Source organism: Mobula birostris, chromosome 14 (assembly GCF_030028105.1).
Source record: "Mobula birostris isolate sMobBir1 chromosome 14, sMobBir1.hap1, whole genome shotgun sequence".
Taxonomy (NCBI): domain Eukaryota; kingdom Metazoa; phylum Chordata; class Chondrichthyes; order Myliobatiformes; family Myliobatidae; genus Mobula; species Mobula birostris.
This window is the reverse complement of record NC_092383.1, coordinates 9,919,498-9,931,898: the sequence shown is the minus strand read 5'-3', so window position 1 is coordinate 9,931,898 and position 12,401 is coordinate 9,919,498. Positions and strand designations below refer to the sequence as shown.

The window sequence follows — 12,401 nt, the reverse complement described above, 5'->3', positions numbered from 1 at the left end:
TGTTTCCATGGAATTCAGAGATATTTTGTTTAACAATTGATGACCTTAAACTTGCACTGTCATTGTGGTGATATTTACCAGTAGCATGGCATTTGACGTAATTACCTGCTGTGTTTCTGTTCTATACATGTAGCACTGCAAGCTAGAGAACGTCCACGGTCAGCCATAATCCTACCAGATGACAACATATTGATTGCTCCTAATAGAAGAATGCCCCTGTACCGATCACTTTCCAAGAGCGTGTCAATAGCCAATATCGCAGGGTAAGTTTGGCCATTAAGATATTCATGGAGGGATGCACATTCCAGGCTGCAGGAGTACAATCTGAGGGATGCACTGAAGATTGGTGCAGCCACCACAAGGGCTTGGTGGAGAAGGACCATAGTATAGAGTTCTTCTGCTACAGGAGAGTGAAGAAGCTCCCCACTTATTGTAGTAGTGTACCACCCCAGAGGGCCACATGAGTGTCAACAGTCCTATTGATGTGTAGAAATCTAATAGAACAGTGTGGAAAGCATTGACTATGAGTGTAGGAATGAAAAGGTTTTGCACGATGTGAATCAGGAGAGGAACAAAACTAATTTATCTCCCCACACCCACCCACCCACTATACCCCAGGGGTTTACCAGCTCTTGAAACCCAGATGCTTTTGCGTTGACCCCAACTAGTTTGACACCATTGATTCTTCTACATTTCCATAGTGCGGCGGTAGAATTCTTGCACCCAGAAAGCCGTCAAGAGGCACAGTAAGACATAGTTTCAAGGGGGTGATACTTCATCTTATTCCCTCCCTCATGTTGACTAGTTTCCCTGTGCATCCCTCGCCCTGTCTAGGCCTGCGATTGACGAAACCTCCCTTGGTTCATGGAGGGCCTTGTCTCAGTCGACTGACTCTCTGAACCAGATAAAAACAGCCACGGAGTCGATGGAGTCGCTGACGGATGAAGGTAAGGGGAGTGTTGAGTGAGGTGGGGGTCTATGTGGGGCTTGCATTTTTGGGGGCTAAAATCCACGCAACTGCACTAATGTCATGGTCAGGAGAGAAAGCAGAATCTCCATTTGATATTAAAATTATTAAGAAAATAATAATATATAACATAATAATTTTATAATATAAGAAATTCAGCCATGGTTTCCTCTGCAAACATGTGGTATTGTGGCTGTAATTTCTAATTCACTCTTCAAATTCTATTTAACTCAATAGAATGGGACTATATTTGATGATTCTACTTTTGCACCAGTGACTAAGGGTGAACTTCTGGATGTTAGTTACCAATCGAAGACAACACATATCTCTCTAAACCAGTGCTTCCCAACCTGGGGTCCATTGTCCTCTTGCTTAATAGTATTGGTTCATGGCATAAAAAGGTTGGGAACCACTCCTCTGAACAAAGACTATAACAGAATCCAGCTGTCCGTGGCTTGTGAATGATTGCTTGATGCTCTAAGATAATTTGCTGCTTCCATGAAGGTCATTAATGTTTTTATCTGGTTAAGATGCCAGTGCTCGCAGTTGTCACTCCAAAATCTGATACCAGGGACTCCATCATCCATTCTTCCCAATCACTGACATCAACCAGTGATACCAGGGACACAAAACCTTACTCTCTAAGTCAGGTCCTGCATATCTTTTAACAAAGATTATACTCTATTGGTAACCCCCTTGAATAATATTGTAATGTTTTCCGAAGGTCTCATTTGGAAAAAAATTAAGTTTAATTGTCATTTAACCATACACATCTGTACAGCTAAACAGAACAGTGCTCCTCCAGGGCCAAATTGTAAAACAAGCACCTACAGTCACATACAGCACATGTAGTTACAATCCAGCCCATCGTGAATCCTCACGAAGGGTCTCTGCCCAAAATATCGACAGTTAATTCCTCTCCTTAGATCAGGGGTTCCCATCCTGTTTTTATGCTGTAGTCCAGTACCACAAGGGGTCTATAGACCCAGGTTGGGAACCCCTGCATTAGATTGTTATCTGACCTGCCGAGATCCCCCAGCATTTTGTGTGTGTTATCATGGATTTCCTTCACCTGCAGAATCTCTCATGTTTATAATCTTTGCCCCCAGAGTTGCTCACCCCACCCACGACTCCACCACCCAAACCCCGTCCACTATGCTCAGCTTTAGTAATGCACCACCTTGTGAGACTGCTGCCATCTTCCTGCTCACCAAAATGGGGAATGAGTGTCGATCTTAGAAGCGTTATTGCCAGGAGCGTGCTTGTGGCTATTATGGTGTGCAGTTACAATGATATTGGACGCTGGTGTTTATTGTCAGACTCTGCACTTGCGTTCCACGTGCCCATAGGTACGGACGTCATGGACGGACAGCTGATGGGTGAGTTCGAGGCAGACGCTAAAGAGCTGGAAGCTGACTCCTGGAGTCTGGTTGTTGACAACAAGTTTGTGAGGCAACAGAAGAAGGAAGTAATTAAACGACAGGATGTTATCTATGGTAAATGTTTATATTCTAATTTTAAATTATGACTCCTTATAACCCCTTCCCCTTCATTCCTCACCACCTTCCCCTCCTCCGCTTCTTCACCCTTTGCACCCTCCTTGTCCCACTACGTTCCCCACTTCCCCGCCACCTCCCCCCTTCTCCCCCCACCACCTCCCCTAATGGTCTCTTTCATCTACACACACGCACAAACTTGTTCTCTTTTGTCTACATGCTCATACTTTCTTGCTCTCTCTCATTCTCCCTCTTTTCCCTCCCCCCACTCAATCGCTCCCTCCCTCCCTCCCTCTCAGCCTCCCTCCCACTCCCTTGCACACACACTCTCTCACAGCTGTATCCCTCATCTATTCTGCAGAATCACATGTGATTGTCTCTTAATTGAGTTAATCTCTCTCTGCAACACAACTCTCCCTGAAGTTCAGAAGCTCCCTCCAACTTGCCCTTGCAGTGAGAGTGGTGAGGCTGAACGGAGCAAGGAAGGACGTGCAGGTTTAATTGAAAGGTTTTGGTTCAGCTGGGACCAATCCTGGGTGAGAAAACCAAAGGAGAGTTTCCACTAACTGAGCACGCAGGAGGAGGTGAATTTAGTAATAAGTTACCAGGCGACATAGAGGTTCTAATCTGCCAACCCGCAAATCATTAGGATGTCCAAAGGAGGGATTTCATTAATTGAATACAGAGGAGGAGGGTGAATTTCTAAGTCATGGGGATAGTGGTTCTGACCTGCCAACCCACACATTACTATAGGAGTCGAGGGGAACCAGAGCACTCGGACACAGCCCATGTGGTCCATGTGCACAGCTCCACTTGCAGCACCGAAGGTCAGGGTTGTCGTAGTTATAGTCATACTTTATTGATCCCGAGGGAAACTGGGTTTCGTTACAGTTGCACCAACCAAGAATAAAGTATAAAAATAGCAATATAAAACCATAAATAATTAAATAATAATATGTAAATTTTGCCAGATGGAAATAAGTCCAGGACCAGCCTATTGGTTCAGGGTGTCTGACCCTCCAAGGGAGGAGTTGTAAAGTTTGATGGCCACAGGCAGGAATGACTTCCTATGACGCTCAGTGTGGCATCTCGGTGGAATGAGTCTCTGGCTGAATGTACTCCTGTGCCCAACCAGTCCATTATGTAGTGGATGGGAGACATTGTCCAAGATGGCATGCAACTTAGACAGCATCCTCTTTTCAGACACCACCGTCAGAGAGTCCAGTTCCATCCCCACAACATCACTGGCCTTACGAATGAATTTGTTGATTCTGTTGGTGTCTGCTACCCTCAGCCTGCTGCCCCAGCACACCACAGCAAACATGATCGCACTGGCCTCCACAGACTCGTAGAACATCCTCAGCATCGTCTGGCAGATGTTAAAGGACCTCAGTCTCCTCAGGAAATAGAGACGGCTCTGACCCTTCTTGTAGACAGCCTCAGTGTTCTTTGACCAGTCCAGTTTATTGTCAATTCGTATCCCCAAGTATTTGTAATCCTCCACCATGTCCACACTGACCCCCTGGATGGAAACAGGGGTCACCGGTGCCTTAGCCCTCCTCAGGCATGCAAGACAGCAGTGCCACTTAATGTGTGTTGCGCTGATGTAACGTTTGACTGGTTGCACATCTGTCTCCACAGAGCTGATGCAGACAGAAATGCACCACCTCCGCACATTGAAGATCATGTCTGATGTCTACAGCAAGGGGATGTCGAAAGAGCTGCAGTTGGAAACCTCGACGGTAGACCGCATCTTTCCCTGCCTGGAGGATCTGATCGACATCCACACGCAGTTTTTCAGTCGAATTCTGGAGAGGAAGAAAGAATCTATGGTGGAAAACAGTGACCGGAATTTCATCATTAAAAAGATTGGGGATATTTTGGTGAATCAGGTAAGTGAGATACATTGGAACATCATACCATCAATTCAAAGAAATGCTATCTTTATCTGTCACACGTTTATCTAAACACAACTAAAATGGGTCATTTTGCGTCAAATCAAATCAACGAGGATGTGCTGGGGGCAGTCCACAAGTGTTGTCATGTTTCCAGTGCCAACATAGCATGCCTACAACTCACTAACCCTAACCATATGTCTTTGGAATGTTCAGTGTTCCAAGTAAATTCGTTGTCAGGGTACATTTATATCACCATATACAACCCTGGGGTTCACTTTCCTGCAGGCATACTCAATAAATCCATAATAGAATAATAACCACAATAGAATCAAAGAAAGACCACACCGACTTGACTGTTTAACCAGTGAGCAAAAGATACAAAACAGTGCGAATACAAAAGGCAAGAAATAATAGTCATAAATAAATAAGCAATAAATATCGTGAACATGAAATGAAGAAAGTGAGTCCATAGGTTGTGGGAACATTTCAATGATTGGGCAAGTGAAGTTATCCCCTTTGATTCAAGATCTTGATGGTTGAGGGGTAATTAGTATTCCTGAACCTGGTGATGTGAGTCCTGAGGTTCCTGTACCACTTTCCTGATGGCAGCAGCAAGAAGAGAGCATGTCCTGGGTTCAGGGGTCCCTGATACTGCACGCTGCTTTCCTGCGACAACACTTCATGTAGATGTGGTCAATGGTGGGGATGCCTGTGATGGACTGGGGCATGTCTACTACTTTTAGAAGGATTTTCTGTTCAAGGCCATCGGTGTTCCTATACCAGGCTGTAATGCAATATACTCTCCACCACACATCTATAGAAGTTTGTCAGAATTTTAGATGTCATGCCAAATAGAGGCCACCATAGACCTTGGGGTCCAAGTCCATAGTTCCCTCAAAGTTGCAAGTTAATATATGCTGGCCTCCAGTAATTGGGGGATTGAGTTCAAGAGCCGTGAGATAATGTTGCAGTTCTGTAGAATTTTTGTTAGACCACATTTGGAGCATTGTGTTCAGTTCTGGTTACCTCATTATAGGAAGAATGTGGAAGCTTTAAAGAAGGTGCAGCAAAGATTTACCAGAATACTGCCTGGATTAGAGAGTATATTTTATGAGGAATACTTGAACAAGCTAGGGCTTTCCTCGTTAGAATGAAGGAGAGTGGTAGAAGTGTTTAAATTGATAAATGCATAGATAAAGTGGACAGCTATTGATTTTTCTGAGGGTGGCATTGGACATCCTTTTAAGGTAATTGGAGGAAAGTATAGGAGGATGTCAGAGGTAAGTCACGCCCTCCAGGTGTGGTAACATCCTCATTAATCTTTTTTGCACCCTTTCCTGCTTAATGACATCCTTCCCCCAGCTAGATAACCAGAATTACATGCACTACTCCAAGTGCAGTCTCGCCATCAACTTCTACAGCTGTAATGCGATGTTCCAAGCCCGTACTAAATGTCCTGACCAATGAATGCAAGTGTGAAACAGGCGCTGCCGGCCCTTCAAGTCGCGCCACCCGGTAATCCCCCGATTTAATCCTAATCACGGGACAATTTACAATGACCAATTAACCAACCAACCAGTACATCTTTGGACTGTGGAAGGAAATTAGAGCACCCAGAGAAATCCCACATGGTCTCGGGGAAAACGTACAAACTCCTTACAGACAGTGGTGAGAATTAAACCCAGGTTATTGGTACCGTAAAGCGCTGTGCTAACCGCTATGCTACTGTCCTGCCCCACGGTTTGTGGGTGAAATGCCAGCTATACTTTTCCCACTTTACAACCAACTCTGTGAAGCTTTTGCACTGTCAGTTTTTTTAATATATAATGCATTTGTCTTTAGATGGCAATTTAGTCCCTGTAAATCTAATTCCACAAAGGGGCCAGCTGTTATCCTTCCTAACAGCCTGATGTTTAATTTGACAGTTCTCTGGACCCAGTGCCGAGCGATTGAAAAAGACCTATGGAAAATTCTGTGGGCAGCACAACGACGCTGTAAACTTTTACAAGGAATTGTTAGCAAGAGAGAAGAAATTCCAGACATTTGTGCGGGTATGTGCATGTTTTGGTCAACTGACCAGCAGTCTGTACAGAAACTGTTTATTATCTGCCTGTTTGGATCATTGCTCTGAAATGTCTTGTTTTTACCCTTCCAGAAAAAAATGTCTAGTTCCATAGTTCGAAGATTAGGGATCCAGGAATGTATATTACTGGTTACTCAAAGGATTACCAAGTATCCCGTGATTGTCCAGAGGATTATCCATCTTACCAAAGGTAAACAGCTACAGTTCAGAAGCAGAACTTTCAATTCATCATATCCATTGCAACCTTCAAATACCAATCTACACTCACCCCGTGTACCAGCACTTGGTCCGAATCCTTATGTGTTGGTGCCTCAAATGCTCATCTAGATGTTGTGAGAGTCCCCTTCTCCTTCACCCCCTCAGGCAGTGTGTTTCGGAGTCCAACTATCCTCTGGGTGAAAAAAAAAATTCTTCCTCAGAACCCGTTCAAACCTCTTGTCCCTCATCCTAATCCTGTGTCCTCTCATTTTAGACAAATCTGCAGTGAGCAAGTTTCCTCCTATCTCCCTGATCTATGCTCTTCATAATTTTGCACATGTCTATGAGGTCACTCCTTAATCTCCTGTGCTCTGGGGAAAACAAATGGAGTCCATTCCACCTCTCCTCAGAAATGACCCGCACACTCCCAAGTCTTTTTCAGTTTGATTGGGGTGATCGATAGGGTCTCGGGCGCTTCAGCAAAGAATAGTTTGCCCTGCTGCTTGCAGTGGGCTAAAGGCAAATAGCTGAACTAAACTAAACTGAGTGCAACTGGAAACAACAGGAATTCTGCAGATGCTGGAAATTCAAGCAACACACATCAAAGTTGCTGGTGAACGCAGCAGGCCAGGCAGCATCTCTAGGAAGAGGTGCAGTCAACGTTTCAGGCCGAGACCCTTCGTCAGGACTAACTGAAGGAAGAGTTAGTAGGGGATTTGAAAGTTGGAGGGGGAGATCCAAAATGATAGGAGAAGACAGGAGGGGGAGGGATAGAGTCAAGAGCTGGACAGGTGATAGGCAAAAGGGGATATGAGAGGATCATGGGACAGGAGGTCCAGGAAGAAAGACGGGGGGGGGGGACCCAGAGGATGGGCAAGAGGTATATTCAGAGGGACAGAGGGAGAAAAAGGAGAGTGAGAGAAAGAATGTGTGCATAAAAATAAGTAACAGATGGGGTACGAGGGGGAGGTGGGGCATTAGCGGAAGTTAGAGAAGTCGATGTTTATGCCATCAGGTTGGAGGCTACCCAGACGGAATATAAGGTGTTGTTCCTCCAACCTGAGTGTGGCTTCATCTTTACAGTAGAGGAGGCCGTGGATAGACATGTCAGAATGGGAATGGGATGTGGAATTAAAATGTGTGGCCACTGGGAGATCCTGCTTTCTCTGGCTGACAGAGCGTAGATGTTCAGCAAAGCGGTCTCCCAGTCTGCGTTGGGTCTCGCCAATATATAAAAGGCCACATCGGGAGCACCGGACGCAGTATATCACCCCAGTCGACTCACAGGTGAAGTGTTGCCTCACCTGGAAGGACTGTTTGGGGCCCTGAATAGTGGTAAGGGAGGAAGTGTAAGGGAAATTCCTCCGTCTCCGCCGCATCTGCTCTCAGGAAGAGGCTTTTCATTCTAGGACGAGGGACAATTCCTCCGTCTCCGCCGCATCTGCTCTCAGGATGAGGCTTTTCATTCTAGGACGAGGGAGATGTCTTCCTTTTTTAAAGAAAGTGGTTTCCCTTCCTCCACTATCAACTCTGCTCAAACGCATCTCCCCCATTTCACGTACATCTGCTCTCACTCCATCCTCCCGCCATCCCACTAGGAATAGGGTTCCCCTGGTCCTCACCTACCACCCCACCAGCATCCGGGTCCAACATATTATTCTCCGTAACTTCTGCCACCTCCAACGGGATCCCACCACTAAGCACATCTTTCCCTCCCCCCCTCTCTCTGCATTCCGCAGGGATCGCTCCCTACACAACTCCCTTGTCCATTCGTCCCCCTCATCCCTCCCCACTGATCTCCCTCCTGGCACTTATCCGTGTAAGCGCAACAAGTGCTACACATGCCCTTACACTTCCTCCCTTACCACCATTCAGGGCCCCAAACAGTCCTTCCAGGTGAGGCAACACTTCACCTGTGAGTCGACTGGGGTGATATACTGTGTCCTGTCCCATGATCCTCTCATATCCCCTTTTGCCTATCACCTGTCCAGCTCTTGGCTCCATCCCTCCCCCTCCTGTCTTCTCCTATCATTTTGGATCTCCCCCTCCCCCTCCAACTTTCAAATCCCTTACTCACTCTTCCTTCAGTTAGTCCTGACGAAGGGTCTCGGCCTGAAACGTCGACTGCACCTCTTCCTACAGATGCTGCCTGGCCTGCTGCATTCACCAGCAACTTTGATGTGTGTTGAATGCAACTGGACTTCTGTTTTGACGTTTGACATTCTGTGTGTTGCCCAATTGCGAGATTTGTTGTTTTTTCATGCGTTGGGTGTTTGATGTCATCCTGAAAGGTTTCCATGGTGTCTCTTAGCTTCCTGGCTGCCTGTAGGAGGATGGAACTTCGAGTTGTATTCTGTGCATACCTTGATAATAAATGTACTTTGAATCTTTAAAACGTCCTGGTGGATCTCTTCTACACCTTATCCGTTCAGTGGGTTATTCTTGTTTTCCTGTATTGTGGCAACTTACAGTCTGGCAGGTGGCTGTTGGCACAGTTTATCAGTGCCAAATATTGTGGTGTTGTTTAAGCCAGCTCTGCTTCTTAGCACTTCATCCGGGAAGTGGAGAGAGATTCTATGTCTTCATTAATGGAAGAGATCCTGATATGATTATAAACACAGTTCGGCCAGCGTCTATGAAGAGGAGGAAATAGTCAACGTTTTGGGCCAAGGCCTTTCGTCAGATTCATCCAAGAATGATGAAGGATCTTCTGTTTCCTTCTCTTCAGTATTCCTGATGAAGGGTCTTGGCCCGAGACTTCATCTGTTTCATCCTCTTCATAGATGCTGCCTGACTTGTTGAGTTCCTCCAGGATTTTGTGTGTTTTTTTATGTCCTCTACACATTCAAGTAGAAGGTCCCAGTCTCCTTGTACCCTCTTTGGGTGAGGAAGTCCTTGTGCATTTCTGATTAAGATGTGGTAATAATTCATTCTGACCCTGTGCTAATTACTCTCTGCAGAAAACGAAGACGATTACACTGACCTCACCAAAGCACTGGCAATGATTAAGGAGGTGATTGCTGCAGTGGACCACAAGGTAAATGAGTATGAGAAGAAAACCAGACTCCAGGAGATCCATAGCAGAACCGAGACCAAAGCCATCATGAGGCTGAAGAGTGGCCAGATGTTTGCAAAGGAAGATCTGATACGAAGAAAGTTGGTACACGATGGACCTGTCACGTTGAAAGCAGCAGCAGGAAGGCTAAAGGGTACATCATCTGCTCTATTCCATGGTGACATCCAGTGGGTGCTGGTTGGGTTACACTAAGGCCCATCGATAATGAAGATCTCTTGTTCGAAGAGCACACTCTGTGATGCTAGTTTGAAGACGACCTCTCCCGTATCGTATCCCAGTGACATCAGCTTGATCCTACCAAGTGCTAGAAGTATGCATCAGTAGTATCCACTGGGGGGCGGTGGTGGGGGGAAGAGGTTCTCCATAATTTTCATTTGTTCTGCAGTAAGCCCCTTAAGACATAAAGCTCTCAGCCATCTCCACCTCAGCAGCGTTGATCGACAGGGGCGTGTACTCAGCCTAACCTTCACAGAACAGGTGGCCATTACATTGTGCTGGTGAAAATGGTTGTTCTTGCACTCACTGAGTATTAATATTCTGCTTCTTCTCTTACAGAAGTCCTGGCTGTGCTGCTGTCCGATATGCTTGTGTTTCTTCAAGAGAAGGATCAGAAGTATACCTTTGCTTCACTGGTAAGTTGGAATTTATAACTTTCCTTGGTCATTTTCTGTTCCACATCACCGCAGTGTTACTTGTTACAAACTAAAGCCCTTTCAGTATATCTCAGTGCTTTTAGCCAAGGAGATACAGTACTGTGCAAAAGCTTTAGGCAGATTCTTATAGCTAGAAGGTGCCTAAGACTTTTGTACTTGTCAATGTAGAGCGGTGAGTGAGTTTGTAAAGCTAGCGAGAGCTTGTTGAGAATGGCGAGGGTGGAGCGTCGCAGGAGGGGTGTGGGACAGGTGTCAGAGAAGGAGTGCCAGGGATGGGGGTTGGTGCAGATGCAGGCACACCCAGCCTCACAAAAACCAGGCAAGTTCATTTGATTCCAAATAATTAGTTTATTGATCATTACAGAGTGTCTCTTTGGTGCTTCCCACTATTTTCCCCCCATTTTCCCAACCTTGATTCCCCTCTCCCTGCCCCCTTCCCACTCAGTCCGCAATAGAGACTCATATCGGAATCATGTTTATCATCACTCACATATGTCATGATTTTTTTTTGCGACAGCAGTACAATACATAAAATTACTACAGTACTGTGCAAAAGTCTTAGGCATCATAACTATGTATATTTGCCTAAAACTTTTGCAAAGGACTGTACTTCTGAAACGCAGTCAATGTTGTAGATAGAAGGGGTTCTGCAGTTGCTGGAAATCCAGAGCAACTCTCACAAAATGCTGGAGGAACTCAGCAGGTCAGGCGGAATCTTTGGGAAGGAATAAGCAGCCTATGTCTTAAGCCGAGAACCTTCAACAGGACCGTCAGTAGGTCACAGGAATCGCAACCAATTTGTGCCTAGTCAGCTGCCACAAGCAAGCTGATGATAACTATCCAGTCTGGTTTTATAAGGATAATTGAGAGATAATTAGTAGCAGAGGAGGCCATGATCACTTCACTGCCCTGCTTCAAAGCAATGCTGTTGGATCTGTCACAACTAGAGTCATACAGCGTGAAAACAGGCCCTTCAGTGCAACTGGTCCATACCAGATAAGACATTAGGGCAGCAATGGAGGTCCTTCATTTTTGTCTGTTCTTGGCGACTCAGATGTAGACAGATTCTTCATTCCTGTTTCCGTAGCAGTTTTTTTGACCAGTCAGGGTTGTTAGTCTTGAGCTGAACCCTCGAACCTAGAGGACTGGTAGATGCTCATATAAGCTAGTTCCATATGTCTGAGTTTGACCTATACCCCTCTAAACCTTCACCATTCATAAACCTGTCCAAGTATCTTTTAAAAGTTTTTACAAGTTCTGCCTGAATCATTTCCTCTGGCAGCTCATTCTATAAACTGACCACCCTCTGGGTGAAAAATAATACACCCCATTATCCTATTAAATTTTTCTCCTCTCACTTTAACCTCTGCCCTCTAGTTCTTGATATCCCAACCCTGGGAAATCACTGTGCGCATTGACCCATCTGCACCCTTCACGATTTTATGCACCTCTGTAAGATCACCCCTAGTCTCCTGCGCCCCAGTGAAAAATGTCCGAAGTTGCTCAACCTCCTTCCATCTCTCAAGTCCTGGTAACATCGTCTTAAATTTGTTCTGCACTCCTTCCAGTTTAATTGTATCATTTCTGAAGAATGGTGACCAAAATGGAGCACAGTGTTCCAAATCCGGCCTTTCCAACATCCTGTGCATGAGTTAACAGAGAGCAGAGTCAGAATCAGGTCTAATATCGCTGACACTTTGTGAAATCTGTCATTTTGCAGCAGCAGTACAGTGTAATATGTTGAATATACTATCTGTTGCAATAAAAAAATATATGTAGAAAATATCAATATAAGTAATGCAAACAGAGAACAAAAAGAGTGAGGTAGTATCCATGGATTCATGGACAGTTGATAAATCTGAGGGCAGAGGGAAAGAAACTGTTCCTGAAATGTTGAGTGTGTAGCTTCAGGCTTCTGTACTTCCTCCTTGAAGGTAGTAATGAGAAGTAATCATGTCCTCGGTGATGGGGTCCTTAATGATTGATGCCACCTTTTTGAGGCACTGCTTCTTGATGTCCTCAATGCTGGG

The 12,401-nt window shown here is 45.4% G+C and overlaps 1 protein-coding gene across 5 annotated transcripts in view; it reads left to right on the top strand.

Annotated features, from left to right (window-relative positions):
• akap13 (A-kinase anchoring protein 13) overlaps positions 1–12,401 on the top strand; it is a 561,754-nt gene that overhangs the window by 496,506 nt on the left and 52,847 nt on the right. For 4 of the 5 annotated variants that reach the window (XM_072278084.1, XM_072278081.1, XM_072278085.1 and 1 more), the window contains 8 exons: positions 134–263; positions 835–947; positions 2,287–2,463; positions 4,105–4,355; positions 6,287–6,412; positions 6,517–6,634; positions 9,603–9,851; positions 10,274–10,350. In XM_072278084.1, coding sequence (XP_072134185.1) covers positions 134–263; positions 835–947; positions 2,287–2,463; positions 4,105–4,355; positions 6,287–6,412; positions 6,517–6,634; positions 9,603–9,851; positions 10,274–10,350 — 1,241 coding nt within the window. The remainder of the gene's footprint in view (positions 1–133; positions 264–834; positions 948–2,286; positions 2,464–4,104; positions 4,356–6,286; positions 6,413–6,516; positions 6,635–9,602; positions 9,852–10,273; positions 10,351–12,401) is intronic. The other variant, XM_072278087.1, reaches the window with a different exon arrangement.